Source organism: Oncorhynchus mykiss, chromosome 22, assembly GCF_013265735.2.
Source record: "Oncorhynchus mykiss isolate Arlee chromosome 22, USDA_OmykA_1.1, whole genome shotgun sequence".
In the NCBI taxonomy this organism is placed as follows: Eukaryota; Metazoa; Chordata; class Actinopteri; order Salmoniformes; family Salmonidae; genus Oncorhynchus; species Oncorhynchus mykiss.
The window spans coordinates 49875077-49900076 of NC_048586.1; the positions used below are offsets into that span (position 1 = coordinate 49875077).

Consider the following 25000-nt stretch of genomic DNA (forward strand, 5'->3'; position numbering starts at 1 on the left):
TTCAACTATACACACACACACACACACACACACACACACACACACACACAGCATGTCTCCCAGCCAGCTCGGAGAGAAAGAAGGCTATCATTGTCACCGTGGTTAATGTCAGAACTAATTGGAGAGGGGGTAGAATCAGAATCCGCCCCGATGCCGCCTGCAGCTCTCCTGAACGACTTGAAGAACCCAAATGCCACCCTATTCCCTATGCAGTGCACTAAGGGCTCTTTTGAAAAGTAGTGCACTATATAGGGAATAGGGTGCTATTTGGGTTGTCGTGAGAGATCTCTCGCTGCCTCAGTGCGGCTGCTGCTGCAAGACTTCCCAGCAACAAAGAGAGAGACATTGTGATCATGTCGAAAGAGCCCTGTCGGATCTGTCTCCACGACTGAGATTCGGAGACCAGAGAAATAAGAGGATTCAACCTCAAACGCTCGCTGGTGTTCTCCAGTCTAAATATACTTAGGCAGGCCTCCATAGAGCTGTCTCTTACTCTGCCTCTACCTCGTCTCTCTCACTGCCTCTACCTCTATTTTGTCTCTCTCTCTGCCTCTACCTCTACCTCGTCTCTCTCTACCTGTACCTCTACTTTGTCTCTCTCTCTGCCTCTGCCTCTACCTCGTCTCTTCCTCGTCTCTCTCTCTCTGCCTCTACCTCGTCTCTCTCACTGCCTCTACCTCTATTTTGTCTCTCTCTCTGCCTCTACCTCTACCTCGTCTCTCTCTACCTCTACCTCTACTTTGTCTCTGCCTCTGCCTCTACCTCTACCTCATCTCTCTCTCTGCCTCTACCTCTACCTTGTCTCTCTCTCTACCTCTACCTCTACTTTGTCTCTCTCTCTGCCTCTGCCTCTGCCTCTACCTCGTCTCTTCCTCGTCTCTCTCTCTCTGCCTCTACCTCGTCTCTCTCACTGCCTCTACCTCGTCTCTCTCTCTGCCTCTACCTCTACCTCGTCTCTCTCTGCCTCTACCTCTACCTCGTCTACCTCTACCTCGTCTCTCTCACTCCCTCTACCTCTACTTTGTCTCTCTCTCTGCCTCTGCCTCTACCTTGTCTCTCTCACTGCCTCTACCTCTACTTTGTCTCTCTCTCTGCCTCTACCACTGTCTCTACCTCTACTTTGTCTCTCTCTCTCTGCCTCTACCTCTGCCTCTACCTTGCCTCGTTTCTTTCACTACCTCTCCCTCTACCTTGTCTCTCTCACTACCTCTGCCTCTACCTTGCCTCTCTCACTACCTCTGCATCTACCTTGCCTCTCTCACTACCTCTGCCTCTACCTTGCCTTGTCTCTCTCACTACCTCTGACTCTACCTTGCCTTGTCTCTCTCACTGCCTTTGCCTCTACCTTGCCTTGTCTCTCTCACTGCCTCTACCTTGCCTTGTCTCTCTCATTGCCTCTGCTTCTACCTGTAGGCTACTGAGTAGAGAGGAATCAGGCCTGGTTCAGAGTGGAGGAAGGGGTGAGGAGGAAGAGGGGGAAGGGGGAAGAAGGGAGGGAGGACACCTGTCTGTGTCTGTCAGAGGGGGGGTTGAGAGCAGTGTCAGGTTCTCTCCTCCACCCCCACGCACTCATCTACCTGACACAGTGCCACCAGTTATGTGCCCCACAGCAGTTTAGTCTGTTACAGAGAGGAGAGAGAGAGAGAGAGAGAGAGAGAGAGAGAGAGAGAGAGAGAGAGAGAGAGAGAGCGAGACATAATAAATCTGTCACATCTTTATCCTGGCCAAAGCAGTAACTGACATGTCCATTTTAAAGCTAGAAGAGGAATGGAAGAACAGAACCATAGAAAGGCTTTGTGAGAACAACCCTCAACCACGTTGTCACGGCGTTGTCAGTTCACACGCTGTCGCTGACACAATGCATGAGGGAGGTGAGTTGGTGTTAGCAGACTTGTTTACCTCTTTCCCTCCCCTGCATGTTCCCCCTCCCCCACCGTCAGTGGATAGAGCTGCAAGCTACATGCTGGTTCTCCCTAGTACAGCACACTCCCTAGTAGTACACACCATGTTAGGGGACTTGTTTACCTCTCCCTCCCCTTAATGTCCCCCCTGTCCGTGGATAGAGCTGCAGGCTAAATCCTGGCTAGCCTCCACCGGCAACAGTAAAGATTCTCCCAAGTACAACACCTTTCTATGGTCTATAACACAGGGCACAGAGCAGTCAGCATGACTCAGTACTACATTATCTGTACTTCAGCTTCTACTGGATTATTATTACAAATATAGTCATATAGTAATATAGTAATATTGTAATGTAGTGATATAATAATATAATAATATAGTAATATAATAATATAATAATATAATAATATAGTAATATAATAATATAGTAATATAATAATATAATAATATAGTAATATAATAATATAATAATATAATAATGTAGTAATATAATAATATAATAATATAGTAATACAATAATAATAATAATATAGTAATATAATAATATAATAATATAATAATATAATAATATAATAATATAATAATATAGTAATATAGTAATATAATAATATAATAATATAGTAATATTGTAATGTAGTGATATAATAATATAATAATATAATAATATAGTAATATAATAATATAATAATATAATAATATAATAATATAATAATATAGTAATATAATAATATAATAATATAGTAATATAATAATATAATAATATAATAATATAGTAATGTTGTAATGTAGTGATATAATAATATAATAATATAGTAATATAGTAATATAATAATATAATAATATAATAATATAATAATATAGTAATATAATAATATAATAATATAGTAATATAATAATATAATAATATAATAATATAATAATATAATAATATAATAATATAGTAATATAGTAATATAATAATATAATAATATAATAATATAATAATATAGTAATATAGTAATATAATAATATAGTAATATAGTAATATAATAATATAATAATATAATAATATAATAATATAATAATATAGTAATATAATAATATAGTAATATAGTAATATAATAATATAATATAATAATATAGTAATATAGTAATATAATAATATAATAATATAGTAATATAATAATATAATAATATAATAATATAATAATATAATAATATAATAATATAATAATATAGTAATATAATAATATAATAATATAATAATATAGTAATATAGTAATATAATAATATAGTAATATAGTAATATAATAATATAATAATATAATAATATAATAATATAGTAATATAATAATATAATAATATAGTAATATAATAATATAGTAATATAATAATATAATAATATAGTAATATAATAATATAATAATATAGTAACATAATAATATAATAATATAATAATATAGTAATATAATATAATAATATAGTAATATAATAATATAATAATATAATAATATAGTAATATAATATAATAATATAGTAATATAATAATATAATAATATAATAATATAGTAATATAATATAATAATATAGTAATATAATAATATAATAATATAATAATATAGTAATATAATATAATAATATAGTAATATAATAATATAATAATATAATAATATAGTAATATAATATAATAATATAGTAATATAATAATATAATAATAGAATAATATAGTAATATAATAATATAATAATATAATAATATAATAATATAATAATATAATAATATAATAATATAGTAATATAATAATATAGTAATATAATAATATAATAATATAGTAATATAATAATATAATAATATAGTAATATAATAATATAATAATATAGTAATATAATATAATAATATAGTAATATAATAATATAATAATATAATAATATAGTAATATAATAATATAATAATATAATAATATAATAATATAGTAATATAGTAATATAGTAATATAATAATATAATAATATAATAATATAGTAATATAATATAATAATATAGTAATATAATAATATAATAATATAATAATATAGTAATATAATAATATAATAATATAATAATATAATAATATAGTAATATAGTAATATAGTAATATAATAATATAATAATATAATAATATAATAATATAGTAATATAATAATATAATAATATAGTAATATAGTAATATAGTAATATAATAATATAATAATATAATAATATAGTAATATAATATAATAATATAATAATATAATAATATAGTAATATAATAATATAATAATATAGTAATATAATATAATAATATAGTAATATAATATAATAATATAGTAATATAATAATATAATAATATAGTAATATAATAATATAATAATATAGTAATATAATATAATAATATAGTAATATAGTAATATAGTAATATAATAATATAATAATATAATAATATAGTAATATAATATAATAATATAGTAATATAATATAATAATATAGTAATATAATAATATAATAATATAGTAATATAATAATATAATAATATAATAATATAGTAATATAATAATATAGTAATATAACATAATAATATAGTAATATAATAATATAATAATATAATAATATAATAATATAGTAATATAATAATATAATAATATAGTAATATAATAATATAATAATATAGTAATATAATAATATAATAATATAGTAATATAATAATATAATAATATAATAATATAGTAATATAATAATATAATAATATAGTAATATAATAATATAATAATATAGTAATATAATAATATAATAATATAATAATATAGTAATATAATAATATAGTAACATAATAATATAGTAATATAATAATATAATAATATAGTAATATTGTAATGTAGTGATATAATAATATAGTAATATAATAATATAATATAATAATATAGTAATATAATAATATAATATAATAATATAGTAACATAATAATATAGTAATATAATAATATAATAATATAGTAATATTGTAATATAGTGATATAATAATATAATAATATAGTAATATAATAATATAGTAATGTTGTAATATAATAATATAGTAATATAATAACATAATAATATAGTAATATAATAATATAATAATATAGTAATATTGTAATATAGTGATATAATAATATAATAATATAGTAACATAATAATATAGTAATATAATAATATAATAATATAGTAATATAATAATATAATATAATAATATAGTAATATAATAATATAGTAATATAATAATATAACATAATAATATAGTAATATAATAATATAGTAATGTTGTAATATAATAATATAGTAATATAATAACATAATAATATAGTAATATAATAATATAATAATATAGTAATATTGTAATATAGTGATATAATAATATAATAATATAGTAACATAATAATATAGTAATATAATAATATAATAATATAGTAATATTGTAATGTAGTGATATAATAATATAGTAATATAATAATATAATATAATAATATAGTAATATAATAATATAATATAATAATATAGTATTATAGTAATATAATAATATAGTAATATAATATAATAATATAGTAATATACTAATATAATAATATAGTAATATAATAATATAATATAATAATATAGTAATATAATAATATAGTAATATAATAATATAATAATATAGCAATATAATAATATAGTAATATAATAATATAATATACTAATGTTGTAATATAATAATATAATAATATAGTAATGTAATGATACAGCAATTTAGCAATATATTAATATAGTGATATAGTAATACACACACACACACACACACACAGAGCTAGTTCAACAGAACGCCTGCTCCCTCTCTATTCCTCTCCAGGTGACCAGATATCTACATAAACCCTACCAGATCCACTAGTAATTCACCAGTAATCCAGCAGTAATCCACTTGTAATCCAGCAGTAATCCACCTGTAATCCAGCAGTAATCCAGCAGTAATCCAGAAGTAATCCAGCAGTAATCCGGAAGTAATCCAGCAGTTATTGACCTGTAATCCACCTGTAATCCAGCAGTAATCCAGCAGTAATCCAGCAGTAATCCAGCAGTAATCCAGCTGTAATCTAGCTGTAATCCAGCAGTAATCCACCTGTAATCCAGCAGTAATCCACCTATAATCCAGCAGTAATCCACCTGTAATCCAGCAGTAATCCACCAGTAATTCAGCAGTAATCCAGAAGTAATCCAGCAGTAATCCACCTGTAATCCAGCAGTAATCCACCTATAATCCAGCAGTAATCCACCTATAATCCAGCAGTAATCCACCTGTAATCCAGCAGTAATCCACCAGTAATTCAGCAGTAATCCAGAAGTAATCCAGCAGTAATCCACCTGTAATCCAGCAGTAATCCACCTATAATCCAGCAGTAATCCACCTGTAATCCAGCAGTAATCCACCAGTAATTCAGCAGTAATCCACTTGTAATCCAGCAGTAATCCACCTGTAATCCAGCAGTAATCCAGCAGTAATCCAGAAGTAATCCAGCAGTAATCCGGAAGTAATCCAGCAGTTATTGACCTGTAATCCACCTGTAATCCAGCAGTAATCCAGCAGTAATCCAGCAGTAATCCAGCAGTAATCCAGCTGTAATCTAGCTGTAATCCAGCAGTAATCCACCTGTAATCCAGCAGTAATCCACCTATAATCCAGCAGTAATCCACCTGTAATCCAGCAGTAATCCACCAGTAATTCAGCAGTAATCCAGAAGTAATCCAGCAGTAATCCACCTGTAATCCAGCAGTAATCCACCTATAATCCAGCAGTAATCCACCTGTAATCCAGCAGTAATCCACCAGTAATTCAGCAGTAATCCAGAAGTAATCCAGCAGTAATCCACTTGTAATCCAGTAGTAATCCACCTGTAATCCAGCAGTAATCCAGCAGTAATCCAGCAGTAATCCACCAGTAATCCAGCAGTAATCCAGCAGTAATCCAGAAGTAATCCAGCAGTAATCCGGAAGTAATCCAGCAGTAATCGACCTGTAATCCACCTGTAATCCAGCAGTAATCCAGCAGTAATCCGGAAGTAATCCAGCAGTAATCGACCTGTAATCCACCTGTAATCCAGCAGTAATCCAGCAGTAATCCGGAAGTAATCCAGCAGTAATCCAGCTGTAATCCACCTGTAATCCAGCAGTAATCCACCAGTAATCTGGAAGTAATCCACCTGTAATCCAGCAGTAATCCACCTGTAATCCAGCAGGAATCTGGAGGGCTGGTTTTTAAATTAATTACCCTACATTTTATATTAAAATGAAAAGACATCAAGGCCTAACGGTCTGGAGTTGCTCTTATCAGTCTTTCTCTAATTGTCGTCTGCACTGATTGGTAGATCGAGGGATATAGCCACAACCCTACTATACTGCACTGTGTCTATATTACAATGGAGGTACCTGCAGGGCCTGAGGTTGCAGTCTTTCTTTCATTGTCTTAATTTAGATAGAGCACCTTTCCTCTGCTCTGATCGTTAGATTGAAGGACAAGTGTTTTATAGAAGTGATCCACCGGTCGAAAGACAATGCCCTCCATCCCAGACCCTAACTCTGTTATCACGTGTCCTCAGTTATAAAGGTTTATTTTGGAGAGGCAGGTGGGTTTGGTCTTGTTGCTTAAGGTTTTAGAAACTGACCAATAGGAATCTGAGTTTGGGTGAGAGAACAGAGGTCAGCTGACAGTCAAAGACCAGAGAAACTGACCATTAGGACACGAGCTGGAATTATACACTTCAGGCTACATCTGAATGGGACTCTATTCCCTATGTGGTGCACTAATCTGGATCAAAGTAGTGCACTATTTAGGGATTAGGGTGATCAAAAGTAGTGCACTATATAGGGATTAGGTTGATCAAAAGTAGTGCACTATATCTGTCTTACTGGGTTGCCCAGCTATATCTCATCTGTCTATATCTCATCTGTCTATATCTCATCTGTCTATATCTCATCTGTCTATATCTCATCTGTCTATATCTCCTCTGTCTATATCTCATCTGTCTATATCTCCTCTGTCTATATCCCATCTGTCTATATCTCATCTGTCTATATCTCATCTGTCTCACTGGGTTGGCCAGCTATATTTCCTCTGTCTATACTGTATCTCCTCTGTCTATATCTCATCTGTCTATATCTCATCTGTCTATATCTCCTCTGTCTATATCTCATCTGTCTATTTACCATCTGTCTATATCTCATCTGTCTATATCTCATCTGTCTCACTGGGTTGGCCAGCTATATTTCCTCTGTCTATATCTCCTCTGTCTATATCTCATCTGTCTATATCTCATCTGTCTATATCTCATCTGTCTATATCTCCTCTGTCTATATCTCCTCTGTCTATATCTCATCTGTCTATATCTCATCTGTCTATATCTCATCTGTCTCACTGGGTTGGCCAGCTATATTTCCTCTGTCTATATCTCCTCTGTCTATATCTCATCTGTCTATATCTCATCTGTCTATGTCTCCTCTGTCTATATCTCATCTGTCTATATCTCATCTGTCTATATCTCATCTGTCTCACTGGGTTGGCCAGCTATATTTCCTCTGTCTATATCTCCTCTATCTATATCTCATCTGTCTATATCTCATCTGTCTATATCTCCTCTGTCTATATCTCATCTGTCTATATCTCATCTGTCTATATCTCATCTGTCTATATCTCATCTGTTTTACTGGGTTGGCCAGCTATATCTCATCTGTCTATATCTCATCTGTCTATATCTCCTCTGTCTATATCTCCTCTGTCTATATCTCATCTGTCTATATCTCCTCTGTCTATATCTCATCTGTCTATATCTCCTCTATCTATATCTCATCTGTCTATATCTCATCTGTCTATGTCTCCTCTGTCTATATCTCATCTGTCTATATCTCATCTGTCTATATCTCATCTGTCTCACTGGGTTGGCCAGCTATATTTCCTCTGTCTATATCTCCTCTATCTATATCTCATCTGTCTATATCTCATCTGTCTATATCTCCTCTGTCTATATCTCATCTGTCTATATCTCATCTGTCTATATCTCATCTGTCTCACTGGGTTGGCCAGCTATATCTCATCTGTCTATATCTCATCTGTCTATATCTCACCTGTCTATATCTCCTTTGTCTATATCTCATCTGTCGCAGTGGGTTGGCCAGCTATATCTCATCTGTCTCACTGGGTTGGCCAGCTATATTTCCTCTGTCTGTATCTCATCTGTCTATATCTCATCTGTCTATATCTCATCTGTCTCACTGGGTTGGCCAGCTATATCTCCTCTGTCTGTATTCTACTTGGTTTTCGTGGACTTCCAATAACAAACATGTTGTCCATGTTTCTACCCAGATATGACTTCATAGAGATCCGTGATGGAAACAGTGAGAACGGAGATCTGTTGGGTAAACACTGCAGCAACATCGCCCCTCCAGCCATCATCTCCTCCGGCCCCGTGCTCCACATCAAGTTTGTCTCTGACTACGCTCACCAGGGAGCTGGTTTTTCACTGCGCTATGAGATCTTCAAAACGGGTGAGTCCAATATGAATAAAGACACAACGTTGATCCAAACGTTTAACTACACAAATAGATTGGGACAAAGGAAACCCACTAGAAAGGCACAGCGGCAGTCGGTAGACCTGTTGGTTATACATACTTTTAGGAGCAGTTTCCCAGACACGGATTAAGCCTATTATTACCTATTATTATTACCTATTATTATTACCTATCATTATTACCTATTATTATTACCTATCATTATTACCTATTATTATTACCTATTATTATTACCTATTATTATTACCTATTATTATTACCTATTATGATTACCTATTATTATTACCTATTATTATTACCTATTATTATTACCTATTATTATTACCTATTATTATTACTTATTATTATTACCTATTATTATTACCTATTATTATTACCTATTATTATTATTATTACCTATTATTATTACCTATTATTATTACCTATTATTATTGCCTATTATTATTACCTATTATTATTACCTATTATTATTACCTATTATTATTACCTATTATTATTACCTATTATTATTATTATATTCTGCCAGTTAGGGATGTACAGTGGCTTGCGAAAGTATTAACCCCCCCTTGGCATTTTTCCTATTTTGTTGCCTTACAACCTGGAATTAAAATATTTTTTTTTTTTTTTTGGGGGGGGGGGTTGGTATCATTTGATTTACACCACACATGCCTACTACTTTGAAGATGCAAAATATTTTTTATTGTGAAACAAACAGGAAATAAGACAAAAAAATTGAAAACTTGAGCGTGCATAACTATTCATCCCCTCCCCAAAGTCAATACTTTGTAGAGCCACCTTTTGTAGCAATTACAGCTACAAGTCTCTTGGGGTATGTCTCTATAAGCTTCGCACATCTAGCCACTGGGATTTTTGCCCATTCTTCAAGTTAAAACTGCTCAAGCTCCTTCAAGTTGGATGGGTTCCGCTGGTGTACAGCAATCTTTAGGTCATACCACAGATTCTCAATTGGATTGAGGTCTGGGCTTTGACAAGGCCATTCCAAGACATTTAAATGTTTCCCCTTAATCCACTCGAGTGTTGCTTTAGCAGGGTCATTATCCTGCTGGAAAGTGAACCTCTGTCCCAGTCTCAAATCTCTGGAATACTGAAACAGGTTTCCCTCAATAATTACCCTGTATTTAGCACCATCCATCATTCCTTAAACTCTGACCAGTTTCCCAGTCCCTACTGATGAAAAACATCCCCACAGCATGATGCTGCCACCACCATGCTTCACTGTGGGGATGGGGTTCTTGTGGTGATGAGAGGTGTTGGGTTTGCGCCAGACATAGCGTTTTCCTTGATGGCCAAAAAGCTCAACTTTAGTCTCATCTGACCGGAGAACCTTTTTCCATATGTTTGGGGAGTCTCATACATGCCTTTTGGTGAACACCAAACGTGTTTGATTATTTTTTTCTTTAAGCAATGGCTTTATTCTGGCCATTTTCCGTGAAACCCAAGTCTGTAGATTGTACGGCTTAAAGTGGCCCTATGGGCAGATACTCCAATCTCTGCTGTGGAGCTTTGTAGCTCTTTCAGGGTTATCTTTGGTCTCTTTGTTGCCTCTCTGATTAATGCCCTCCTTGCCTGGTCCGTGAGTTTTGGTGGGCGGCCCTCTCTTGGCAGGTTTGTTTTGGTGCCATGTTCTTTCCATTTTTTAATAATGGATTTAATGGTGGTCTGTGGTCTGTGGGATGTTCAAAGTTTCTGATATTTTTTTATAACCCAACCCTGATCTGTACTTCTCCACAACTTTGTCCCTGACCTGTTTGGAGAGCTCCTTGGTCTTCGTGGTGACGCTTGCTTGGTGATGTTGCAGACTCTGGGGCCTTTCAGAACAACTGAGATCATGTGACACTTAGATTGCACACATGTAGACTTTATTTAATTAATTATGCGACTTCTGATAACTGGTAATTAGTTGCACCAGATCTTATTTAGGGGCTTCATAGCAAAGGGGTGAATACATATGCACGCACCACTGTTCAGTTTTTAAAAAATGTGACATTTAAAAAAATATATATAATTTCACTTCACCAATTTGGAATATTTTGTGTATGTCCATTACATGAAATACAAATAAAAATCCATTTAAATTACAGGTTGTAATGCAAAATAGGAAAAACACCAGGGGGGGTGATTACTTTTGCAAGGCACTGTAGCTAGCTAGACAAATGCTGTAAATTGGGACATGTCACATTTAAGATTTTGTGTTGACAGTCTCTAAGAAATAGTCCACTTATTACATCTTCAGTGATTGTTTTCAGCTGTTGTGAAGGTTTTTTACTAAATTTTCTCAGACATTAAGTAGGATTTATTTTTTATTTTGTTTTACCTTTATTTAACTAGGCAAGTCAGTTAAGAACAAATTCTTATTTTCAATGACGGCCTAGGAACTGTGGGTTAACTGCCTGTTCAAGGGCAGAACGACAGATTTGTACCTTGTTAGCTCGGGGGTTTGGTTACTAGTCCAACACTCTAACCACTAGGCTACCCTGCCGTATCTTTGTAGGACAGGTCAGATGGTATCTTTGTAGGACATGTTAAATGGTATCTTTGTAGGACAGGTCAGATGGTAGCTTTGTAGGACAAGTTAAATGGTAGCTATATGGGACAGATTAATGGTAGATGTGTAGGACAGGTTACATGGTAGCTTTGTAAGACAGGTTACATGGTACCTTTTAAGACAGGTTAAATGGTAGCTTTGTGGGACAGGTTAAATGGTAGCTATGTGTGACAGGTTAATGGTAGCTTTTTGGGACAGGTTTATTGGTAGCTTTGTAGGACAGGTTACATTGTAGCTTTGTAGGACAGGTTACATGTTAGCTTTGTAGGACAGGTTAGATGGTAGATTTGTAAGACAGGTTACATGGTAGCTTTATTGGACAGGTTACATGGTAGCTTTGCAGGACAGGTTAGATGGTAGCTTTGTAGGACATGTTAGATGGTAGCTTTGTAAGACAGGTTACATGGTAGATTTGTAGGACAGGTTACATGGTAGCTTTGTAGGACAGGTTAGATGGTAGCTTTGTAGGACAGATTGCATGTTAGCTTTGTAGGACAGGTTAGATCATAGATTTGTAAGACAGGTTACATGGTAGCTTTGTAAGACAGGTTACATGGTAGCTTTGTAGGACAGGTTACATGGTAGCTTTGTAGGACAGGTTAGATGGTAGCTTTGTAGGACAGGTTACATGGTAGCTTTGTAGGACAGGTTACATGGTAGCTTTGTAGGACAGGTTAGATGGTAGCTTTGTAAGACAGGTTACATGGTAGATTTGTAGGACGGGTTACATGGTAGCTTTGTAGGACAGGTTAAATTGTAGCTTTGTAGGACAGGTTAGATGGTAGCTTTGTAAGACAGGTTAAATGGTAGCTATGCAGGACAGGTTAAAACTTACACCTCTCTCCTTCACCGAGCCTGTCTGACACACGCCTCTCTCCTTCACAGAGCCTGTGAGACCCACAACTCTCTCCTTCACAGAGCCCGTCTGACCCACACCTCTCTCCTTCACAGTGCCTGTCGGACACACGCCTCTCTCCTTCACAGGGCCTGTCTGACCCACACCTCTCTCCTTCATAGGGCCTGTCTGACCCACACCTCTCTCCTTCATAGGGCCTGTCTGACCCACACCTCTCTCCTTCACAGAGCCTGTCTGACCCACACCTCTCTCCTTCACAGAGCCTGTCTGACCCACACCTCTCTCCTTCACAGAGCCTGTCTGACCCACACCTCTCTCCTTCACAGTGCCTGCGGGACCCACACCTCTCTCCTTCACAGGGCCTGTCTGACCCACACCTCTCTCCTTCACAGGGCCTGTCTGACACATACCTCTCTCCTTCACAGGGCCTGTCTGACACACACCTCTCTCCTTCACAGGGCCTGTCTGACCCACACCTCTCTCCTTCACAGTGCCTGCGGGACCCACACCTCTCTCCTTCACAGGGCCTGTCTGACCCACACCTCTCTCCTTCACAGAGCCTGTCTGACACACGCCTCTCTCCTTCACAGAGCCTGTCTGACCCACACCTCTCTCCTTCACAGAGCCTGTCTGACCCACACCTCTCTCCTTCATAGGGCCTGTGGGACACACACCTCTCTCCTTCACAGAGCCTGTCGGACCCACACCTCTCTCCTTCACAGAGCCTGTCTGACCCACACCTCTCTCCTTCACAGTGCCTGTCTGACACACACCTCTCTCCTTCACAGAGCCTGTGGGACCCACACCTCTCTCCTTCACAGAGCCTGTGGGACCCACAACTCTCTCCTTCACAGAGCCTGTGGGACACCCTGACTAATTCAGATCAAGGGCTCGGGTGTATAAAGTAAATGTCCGTCAGTCGTTCCTCCTTTCTTCCTTCTGTTCGTCCTGAAAGCATTCCAGGAATGCCTGCTAGTCCTGTTTAATGGAGACCTGCTTTCTCGTCCCTGGAGAGAAGGGGTGGGGGTTACTAACACATCACATGTGGTGGTCTGGTGTAGTTTAGTCTGCTGTGGTCAGGGCTGGCTGTTAGCTGTTCACTGTTCACTGGCAAATGCTTTCTGGCACTACTGGGACTTGGGCGTGCGTGTGTGTGGTTTGACAGAACCCACCCGGCGGACTCTAACACAACAGAGTCGTTAGTGTTAACACCCACTCACCCACTCAGACCCTTAGAGAGAGAGAGGGGAGGGGGAGAGGAGGGGGAGAGGGAGAGGAGGGGGAGAGAGAGGGGGGGGAAAGGAGGGGGAGAGAGAGAGGAGAGGGGGAGAGAGAGGAGGGGGAGAGGGAGAGGAGGGGAGAGAGAGGGAGAGGAGGGGAGAGAGAGAGAGGAGAGGAGGGGGAGAGAGAGAGGAGAGAAGGGGAGGGGGAGAGAGAGAGAGGAGGGGGAGAGGGAGAGGAGGGGGCGCGAGAGAGGGGAGGGGGAAAGAGAGGAGAGGAGGGGGAGGGGAAGAGGAGAGGAGGGGGAGAGGAGATGAGGGGGAGAGAGAGAGGAGAGGAGGGGAGGGGGAGAGGGAGAGGGAGAGGAGGGGAGAGAGAGGGAGAGGAGGGGAGAGAGAGAGAGAGGAGAGAACGGGGGAGAGAGAGGAGAGAAGGGGAGGTGGAGAGAGAGAGGATGGGGAGAGGGAGAGGAGGGAGAGAGAGAGGGGAGGGGGAAAGAGAGGAGATGAGGGGGAGGGGAAGAGGAGAGGAGGTGGAGAGAGAGAGGAGAGGAGGGGAGTGGGAGAGAGAGAGAGGAGAGGAGGGGAAGAGAGAGAGGAGAGGTGGGGGAGAGAGAGGAGAGGAGGGGGAGAGAGAGAGGAGAGAAGGGGAGAGGGAGAGAGAGAGGAGGGGGAGAGAGAGAGGAGGGGGAGAGGGAGAGGAGGGGGAGAGAGAGAGGGGGGAGAGGAGGGGGAGAGGAGAGGAGGGGAGAGAGAGGGGAGAGGAGGGGAGATAGAGCGGGGAGGGGGAGAGGAGAGGAGGGGGAGAGAGAGAGGAGAGGAGGGGAGAGAGAGAGAGGAGAAGAGTGGAGAGAGAGAGAGGAGAGGAGGGGGAGAGAGTTGAGAGGAGGAGAGAGAGAGGGGAGGGGGATATGGGGTGGGGGAGAGAGAGAGGAGAGGGAGAGAGAGAGAGGAGAGGAAGGGAGAGAGAGAGGAGAGGGGGAGAGAGAGAGGAGAGGAGGGGAGAGAGAGAGGGGAGAGGGGGAGAGAGAGAGAGGAGAGGAGGGGAGAGAGAAAGAGAGGAGATGAGGGGAGAGAGAGAGGGGAGGGGGATTTGGGGTGGGGGAGAAATAGAGGAGAGGGTGAAAGAGAGAGGAACAGAGTGGATTTCCCCTGGGATTAAGTGATGTCATGGTATCCCACGTCCCCTGAGCTGAGGACTGGCAGCTGCTGTGAAGGATGGTCAACTCCCCAGTGCTGTCTGACACTTCAGCACACACACATGTTTCACACACACACACACACACACACACACACACACACACACACACACACACACACACACACACAATGATGAAACCTGGAACGTTTGGAATGTAAACGCGGTTGCCATGGTATTAACAAGATCTCGTTATGCCGGAAGGTACGACTAAGTATGTGTGTGGGTGTTTGTATAAATTCTGTGTGTGTGTGTGTGTGTGTGTGTGTGTGTGTGTGGAACATAGTGAATAGTATATATATAAGCCAGTCCAGTTTAACAGTGTGTGAAGGATAGGGAAGTCTTTTTACTCCCAACAGCCACAACTGTTCAACTGGTGCCAAACATTCCTGAAAAACACTGTTCACCACTTCAAGAGAAGAGCCAGGAGCAAGAGAGTGAGAGAGTGAGAGAGTGAGAGACAGACAGACAGACAGACAGACAGACAGACAGACAGACAGACAGACAGACAGACAGACAGACAGACAGACAGACAGACAGACAACTGTTAGAAATGGCAGAGAGAGAGAAAAGAGAAAATAGAAAATAGATTTTAATGAGCCATCCTCATTACACTTAAACCCCCACAACCCCCCATAAAATGGCGTTGTGTGACACCACAACCTCCACACAATAACATCACTGCCAACCATTCAAACCCTCCTCTCCAGCTGTAGAGACAGCTCCCCTGAGCCCCTATACCTCCTGTAAATTCTCCACAATTTTAATCATTTTATAAAACTCTTATTCTACCCTAAGGCGCATAGATATCATCCTTTTTAAAAACAGAGAGAGAGAGACAGAGAGAGAGAGAGAGAGAGAGAGAAAGACAGAGAGAGAGAGATAGAGAGAAAGACAGAGACAGAGAGAGGACAGAGAGAGAGAGAGAGAGAGAGAGAAAGACAGAGACAGAGAGAGAGACAGAGAGAGAGAGAGATCCAATGTTGATAAACTAAACTCAACCAGTGAAGAACAAACTCCATTGTAAATTCAACCCATATTTATTTATTTATTTTCCCTTTTGTACTTTAAGCATTTGTACATCATTACAACACTATATATAGACATAATATTATAATTCATATATAATTAATAATGTAATAATTTGAAATGTCTTTATTCTATTGTCTTGAACTCACTAAAATCAGATTTTGCAGTTCCCGAGATAACAGTTGTTTTGAGCGTGGCACAAATCAGACCTCATTGACAGCAATGTTGAATGTTTATAATTTTTAACATTGGTTAAGGGACCCTTAATAATCTTAGACTTGGGACCACACAGCCACACCACTGAATAGCTAATTATTGCTTTGCCACGGACTCCTTCCAAACCCCTCATTGTTTAATTTGTGTAATGTTTATATCCTATATTATATTATATTATTATATTGCTGATGAGCACCAGTACGTTTTATCTCTAATTTCTCTTCGTTATTTCTCTTCATATGATAAGGATTGAAAAGGATTTGCTAATAGACTGTCGACTTGATTCATGATGACTTCTAGCTAAGATTTTAAAAGTATGATGTTGACATGATCCATCCAATCAAAGCTACTGTATTTATAACGTGATTTGACGTCATTTTATCTGTGGCCAATGACCTTGAGCCTTCTTGGATGGGCACTTCTAATGTAACTCTATGGCATGTATGGTAAATCCAAAGGGGCTTTAATTTTCTAGCTCTACCATTACATTTGGCGGTGACGTACTGTCCCCATGAGTGACAGAACACTGAGCCAATCACGGCTCTGGATTTTCTGCTGGCTTGCACCACCACCACAGAAAGCACTGAGCTAGGTTGAAACACCTGCATTTCGGGAGCTGCTTTACTCAAGAAAACAAAAAAAAGAGACCAGGCTTTATTAACTCAATGATATATTTATATATGTATTGTTTACATTGTTTGCAAACTGATATGTGACACGTATTAATGCCAAAATAACATGCAAAAATGTGGGGCCCCACCTGCCCTGAATAACGGGTGGACACTGTCTGCCCGGACAGCTGCATCAAACCTCTCCTTTCCTCTCCTCTCTGACAGGAAATCACCATCCACCCTGTTACGTTTAGTTCCGCCACATGATCTCCCTCTCTCTGTCTCTGTCTCTCTCTCTCTCTCTCTCTCTCTCTCTCTCTCTCTCTCTCTCTCTCTCTCTCTCTCTGTCTCTCTTTCTCTCTCTCTCTCTCTCTCTCTCTCTGTCTCTCTCTCTCTCTCTCTCTCTCTCTCTCTGTCTCTGTCTCTGTCTCTCTCTCTGTCTCTCTCTCTCTCTCTCTCTCTCTCTCTCTCTATCTCTCTCTCTCTCTCTCTCTCTCTCTCTCTCTCTCTCTCTCTCTGTCTCTCTTTCTCTCTCTCTCTCTCTCTCTCTCTCTCTGTCTCTCTCTCTCTCTCTCTCTCTCTCTCTCTCTCTCTCTCTCTCTCTGTCTCTCTCTCTCTCTCTCTCTCTCTCTCTCTCTCTCTCTCTGTCTCTCTCTCTCTCTCTCTCTCTCTCTCTGTCTCTCACTCCAATTCAATTTGCTTAATTTGTAACAATGTACATATTGCCAATATTAAAATAATACAAATCAAATTGTCAACGTGACAACAGAAACAATAATAACCAAGTGTCAAAATAACAACAGTAACAATAATAACCAAGTGTCAAAATAACAACAGTAACAATAATAACCAAGGGTCAAAATAACAACAGAAACAATAATAACCAAGGGTCAAAATAACAACAGAAACAATAATAACCAAGGGTCAAAATAACAACAGAAACAATAATAACCAAGGGTCAAAATAACAACAGTAACAATAATAACCAAGGGTCAAAATAACAACAGTAACAATAATAACCAAGGGTCAAAATAACAACAGTAACAACAATAACAATAAGTATACAGTAGAGTACATGTGCAGGTTGATTGGTCTGTCAGACACTGTCCCTCGTCTTATGGCAGGCAGCAATGTTGTGCACTGCCAACCCACAGCTCTCTGCGTCCTCCCCCAACAGGACGGGTAGCCTTCTCTCATCCGAGAGGTCTTTGAAATGTTCAAATTTGGGGAAATGACCCTCTCTAATTGTTTTATATTTTTGACATTTAGTCAGGAAATGCAGCTCCGTCTCAGGTTCTGCTGTTGTGCAGTGGTTGCACAGCCTTTCCTCTACAGGGAGCCAGGTTTTCCTGTGTCTACCCTTCTCAATGGCAAGGCTGTGCTCACTGAGCCTGTAGTTTGTCAAGGTTTTTCTATAGGTTTTGATCAGTAACCATGGTCATATATTTAGCCACGTTGTACTGTCGATTTAGGGCCAGATAGCACTGCATTTTCCTTTGTTCTTGTGTTTCCCAATAAGCAATATAGTTTTGTTTTGACTGTGTTGTAATTTGGTTTATTCTGATTGATTGGATGTTCTGGTCCTGAAGCTTCAGTGTGTTAGTAGAACAGGTTTGTGAACTCAGGACCAGCTGGATGAGGGGACTGAGGCTTCAGTGTGTTAGTAGAACAGGTTTGTGAACTCAGCCCCAGGACCAGTTGGATGAGGGGACTGAGGCTTCAGTGTGTTAGTAGAACAGGTTAGTGAACTCAGGACCAGCTGGATGAGGGGACTGAGGCTTCAGTGTGTTAGTAGAACAGGTTTGTGAACTCAGCCCCAGGACCAGTTGGATGAGGGGACTGAGGCTTCAGTGTGTTAGTAGAACAGGTTTGTGAACTCAGCCCCAGGACCAGCTGGATGAGGGGACTGAGGCTTCAGTGTGTTAGTAGAACAGGTTTGTGAACTCAGGACCAGCTGGATGAGGGGACTGAGGCTTCAGTGTGTTAGTAGGACAGGTTTGTGAACTCAGCCCCAGGACCAGCTGGATGAGGGGACTGAGGCTTCAGTGTGTTAGTAGAACAGGTTTGTGAACTCAGCCCCAGGACCAGCTGGATGAGGGGACTGAGGCTTCAGTGTGTTAGTAGAACAGGTTTGTGAATTCAGCCCCAGGACCAGCTGGATGAGGGGACTGAGGCTTCAGTGTGTTAGTAGAACAGGTTTGTGAACTCAGCCCCAGGACCAGCTGGATGAGGGGACTGAGGCTTCAGTGTGTTAGTAGAACAGGTTAGTGAACTCAGCCCCAGGACCAGCTGGATGAGGGGACTGAGGCTTCAGTGTGTTAGTAGAACAGGTTAGTGAACTCAGCCCCAGGACCAGCTGGATGAGGGGACTCTTTTCTTTTACTCAGCTCTTGGCATTGCAGGGCTTGGTAATGATATGAGAGGGGGTCACTGAATTTTAAATGTTTCCAAAACTTAATTTCTCTTTTTTGAGTTTTTATTATTAGTGGATATTGGCCTAATTCTGCCCTGCATGCATTGTTTGTAGTTTTCCTCTGGACATGTAGGAGAATCTTAGAGAACTCTGCATGCAGGGTTTCAATGGGGTGTTTGTCCCATTTGATGAAATCTTGTTTTGCAAGTGGACCCCACACCTCGCTGCCATAAAGTGCAATTGGTTCAATTACACATTTAATTAGTTTTAGTTTATAAGAGATATTTCAATTTGAATTTGTTTTTAATGGCTTCGTTTAATGCCCTGCGTGCTTTCTCTCTCAGCTCATTCACTGCCTCATTAAGGTGTCCAGTTCAGCTTATTTTTAAACCTAAGCAATTGTAGTGTGTGCAGTACTCTATATTTTTTGTACCAATTGAGAACTTTGGTCTAATTCCCTGAGATCTGGATCTTTTTTGGGTTTACTGCCAGGGCCCAGGTCTGGCAGTACTGCTCTAGCAGGTCCAGGCTCTGCTGTAGGCCATGCGCTGTGGGTGACAGCAGGCATAGGTCATCTGCGAAGAGTAGGCAATTAACCTCTGAACTGTGGAGACTAACACCAGGGGCTGAGGATTTTTCTAGAATAGTGACCATTCGTTAATGTAAATATTGAAGAGTGCAGGGCTCAGATTGCAACCCTGGCGAAGGCCCCGCACCTGGTTAAATAATTCTGTTATTTTCTTACCAATTTTAATGCTGCACGTATTCCCAGTAAACATAGATTACATTATGTTGTGTTTTACCCCCTATGCCACTTTCAATATCTCTGTAACTGATTCCAGTTGTCAGGGAAATAACCTACACTCAGGATCAAATGGCACGTACAGTAGGTCCATATAGTTTTGTCTCTATATGGTGAGACAATATACAGTGGGGCAAAAAAAGTATTTAGTCAGCCACCAATTGTGCAGGTTCTCCCACTTAAAAAGATGAGAGAGGCCTGTAATTGTTATCATAGGTACACTTCAACTCAGAAAAAAATGTCCAGAAAATCACATTGTAGGATTTTTAATGAATTTATTTGCAAATTATGGTGGAAAATAAATATTTGGTCACCTACAAACAAGCACGATTTCTGGCTCTCACAGACCTGTAACTTATTATTTAAGAGGCTCCTCTGTCCTCCACTCGTTACCTGTATTAATGGCACCTGCTTGAACTTGTTATCAGTATAAAAGACACCTGTCCACAACCTCAAACAGTCACCCTCCAAACTCCACTATGGCCAACACCAAAGAGCTGTCAAAGGACACCAGAAACAAAATTGTAGACCTGCACCAGGCTGGGAAGACTGAATCTGCAATAGGTAAGCAGCTTGGTTTGAAGAAATCAACTGTGGGAGCAATTATTAGGAAATGGAAGACATACAAGGCCACTGATAATCTCCCTCGATCTGGGGCTCCACGCAAGATCTCACCCAGTGGGGTCAAAATTATCACAAGAACGGTGAGCAAAAATCCCAGAACCACACGGGGGGACCTAGTGAATGACCTGCAGAGAGCTGGGACCAAAGTAACAAAGCCTACCATCAGTAACACACTACGCCGCCAGGGACTCAAATCCTTCAGTGCCAGACTGCCTTCAGTGTCCCCCTGCTTAGGCCAGTACATTACCAGGCCCGTCTGAAGTTTGCTTGAGAGCAATTGGATGACCCAGAAGAAGATTGGGACAATGTCATATGGTCAGATGAAACCAAAATATAACTTTTTGGTAAAAACTCAACTCGTCGTGTTTGGAGGACAAAGAATGCTGAGTTGCATCCAAAGAACACCATACCTACTGTGAAGCATGGGGGTGGAAACATCATGCTTTGGAGCTGTTTTTCTGCAAAGGGACCAGGACGACTGATCCGTGTAAAGGAAAGAATGAATGGGGCCATGTATCGTGAGATTTTGAGTGAAAACCTCCTTCCATTAGCAAGGGCATTGAAGATGAAACGTGGCTGGGTCTTTCAGCATGACAATGATCCCAAACACACCGCCCGGGCAACGAAGGAGTGGCTTCGTAAGAAGCATTTCAAGGTCCTGAAGTGGCCTAGCCAGTCTCCAGATCTCAACCCCATGGAAAATCTTTGTAGGGAGTTGAAAGTCTGTGTTGCCCAGCAACAGCCCCAAAACATCACTGCTCTAGAGGAGATCTGCATGGAGGAAATGGCCAAAATACCAGCAACAGTGTGTGAAAACCTTGTGAAGACTTACAGAAAACATTTGACCTCTGTCATTGCCAACAAAGGGTATATAACAAAGTTTTGAGATAAACTTTTGTTATTGACTAAATACTTGTTTTCCACCATAATTTTTAATAAATTCATTAAAAATCCTACAATGTGATTTTCTGGATTTTTTTTTCCTCATTTTGTCTGTCATAGTTGAAGTGTACCTATGACGAAAATTACAGGCCTCTCTCATCTTTTTAAGTGGGAGAACTTGCACAATTGGTGGCTGACTAAATACTTTTTTACACCACTGTATATATATACATATATATAATATGGCATTTGTAATGTCTTTATTGTTTTGAAACCTCTGTTTGTATAATGTTTACTGTTAATATTTATTGTTTATTTCACTTTTATATTTTAACTACCTCACTTGCTTTCGCAATGATAACACATGTTTCCCGTGCCAATAAAGCCCCTTGAATTGAATTGAGACACGTACAGTGCATATGCTCTTGCCTGAGGTCCAGTATCATGTTCTAGACATGCTTGTTGATATGCGAAATAACGACCAATCTCTGATGATTATTTGAGTTTTGAGGGTATGTTGAGGGAGGGGGGGGGGACAGAGAGAGACAAAACAGAGGAGGGGGTGGGGGGGGGGGCTGTTGTTGACAGGCTGAAGGGAAGGTGGTCAGGGAGGAGACGAGAGGAGGAAGGCCAGAAATATCAGTGGATCAAAGAACAAACAGAGAGTCATCTGTAGCTCTTAACTCTATTTATATTTATATACTACCTCACCAGCTGTGACCCTGCAGGGTTCACACACACACACACACACACGCACGCACACACACACACACACACGCACGCACGCACGCACGCACACACACACGCACGCACACACACACACACACACACACACACCACGGCTGGTACTAGCTACACGTCTCTCACAGGACCGAACAAGGAGGACGAAGCTGGAGCTGTGACATCATATTACCCTCTCATCTTGCAACGACTCAAAAGCCCCCCCCCCACACACACACACACACACAAACATTTATGAGCAGAGCTTGTAAGGTGTTTCGTTCCTCCTTAGCAGCGGTCTGACAACAAGAATCCACAAACATAGTCTGACAAGAGGGTTGTTTCTGTAAGAGTCTCAGTTAATGCTGGTGGGATGGTGAGACAGACAAGCCCAGACCTGTCTAACCCAGAGGTCTCACTAACAGAGCTGAGAGGCATGGGCCACTCCCCAGAGCCCACCACACGTGCCTGTCTGACATATTGCCTGTCAGTAGGGGGTTGGAGGGGGAATCAGACAGGGTGGAGGAGAAGGAGACAGGGTGGGGGAGAAGGAGACAGGGTGGGGGAGAAGGAGACAGGGTGGGGGAGAAGGAGACAGGGTGGGGGAGAAGGAGACAGGGTGGGGGGAGAAGGAGACAGGGTGGGGGAGAAGGAGACAGGGTAGGGGGAGAAGGAGACAGGGTGGGGGAGGAACGAGACAGGGTGAAGGAGAAGGAGACAGGGTGGGGGGAGAAGGAGACAGGGTGGGGGAGATGGAGACAGGGTGGGGGGAGAAGGAGACAGGGTGGGGGGGGAAGGAGACAGGGTGGGGGGAGGAAGGAGATAGGGTGGGGGGGGGGGACAGGGTGGGGGGAGGAAGGAGCCAGGGTGGGGGGTGATGAAGGAGACAGGGTGGGGGAGAAGGAGCCAGGGTGGGGGGAGAAGGAGACAGGGTGGGGGTGAGGAAGGAGACAGGGTGGGGGGTGATGAAGGAGACAGGGTGGGGGGTGATGAAGGAGACAGGGTGGGGGGTGAGGAAGGAGACAGGGTGGGGGGTGATGAAGGAGACAGGGTGGGGGAGGAAGGAGACAGGGTGGGGGGTGATGAAGGAGACAGGGTGTGGGAGAAGGAGCCAGGGTGGGGGTGAGGAAGGAGACAGGGTGGGGGGTGATGAAGGAGACAGGGTGGGGGGTGATGAAGGAGACAGGGTGGGGGAGGAAGGAGACAGGATGGGGGGAGGAAGGAGACAGGATGGAGGGGAGGAAGGAGACAGGGTGGGGGGAGGAAGGAGAGAGGGTGGGGGTGATGAAGTAGACAGGGTGGGGGGAGGAAGGAGACAGGGTGGGGGGAGGAAGGAGACTCTCTCTCTCTCTCTTTCTCTCTCTCTCTCTGTCTATCTCTCTCTGTCTATCTCTCTCTCTCTCTCTCTCTCTGTCTATCTCTCTCTGTCTATCTCTCTCTCTCTCTCTCTCTCTCCCTCTCTCTCTCTCTCTCTCTCTCTCTCCCTCTCTCTCTCTCTCTCTCTCTCTCTCCCTCTCTCTCTCTCTCTCTCTGTGTTAACATTGCCAAAGCAAGTGAGGTAGATAATATATGGAATTCTTTGTGGATCTGTGTAATCTGAGGGAAATATGTCTCTCTAATATGGTCATACATTGGGCAGGAGGTTAGGAAGTGCAGCTCAGTTTCCACCTCATTTTGTGGGCAGTGAGTCATGTCTGCCTACGGCGGCCTTTCTCAATAGCAAGACTCTCTGTTTAAGGCCAAATAGCATTCTAGTTTGCTCGTTTTTTTTTGTTAACTCTTTCCAATGTGTCAAGTAATTATTTTTTTGTTTTATCATGATTTGGTTGGGTCTAATTGTGCTGCTGTCCTGGGGCTCTGTAGGGTGTCGCTTCCTTTTAGGTGGTTGTAGAATTTAACGTCTCTTTTCTGGAATTTTGTGGGTATCGGCCTAATTCTGCTCTGCATGCATTATTTCTACGTTGTAGAACGTTGTACATGGAGGACATTTTTGTAGAATTCTGCATGCAGTGTCTCAATTTGGTGTTTGTCCCATTTTGTCTTGGTAGGTGAGCGGGCCCCAGACCTCACAACCGTAAAGGGCAATGGGCTCTATGACTGATTCAAGTATTTTTAGCCAGATCCTAATTGGTATGTTGAAATTTATGTTCCTTTTGATGGCATAGAAGGCCCTACTTGCCTTGTCTCTCAGATCGTTCACAGCTTTGTGGAAGTTACCTGTGGCGCTGATGTTCAGGCCGAGGTATGTTTAGTTTTTTGTGTGCTCTAGGGCAACGGTGTCTAGGTGGGGGAGGTCCAGTGGTCCTGGTGACTGGACCTTTTTTGGAACACCATTATTTTGGTCTTACTGAGGTTTACTGTCAGGGCCCAGGTCTGACAGAATCTGTGCATAAGATCTAGG

The 25000-nt window shown here is 40.1% G+C and overlaps 1 protein-coding gene across 4 annotated transcripts in view; it reads left to right on the plus strand.

Moving 5' to 3' along the window:
- Positions 1 to 25000, plus strand: part of LOC110519289 (neuropilin-2) — a 201212-nt gene that overhangs the window by 51632 nt on the left and 124580 nt on the right. For all 4 annotated transcript variants that reach the window (XM_036959471.1, XM_036959473.1, XM_036959474.1 and 1 more), the window contains exon 3: positions 9257 to 9438. In XM_036959471.1, coding sequence (XP_036815366.1) covers positions 9257 to 9438 — 182 coding nt within the window. The remainder of the gene's footprint in view (positions 1 to 9256; positions 9439 to 25000) is intronic.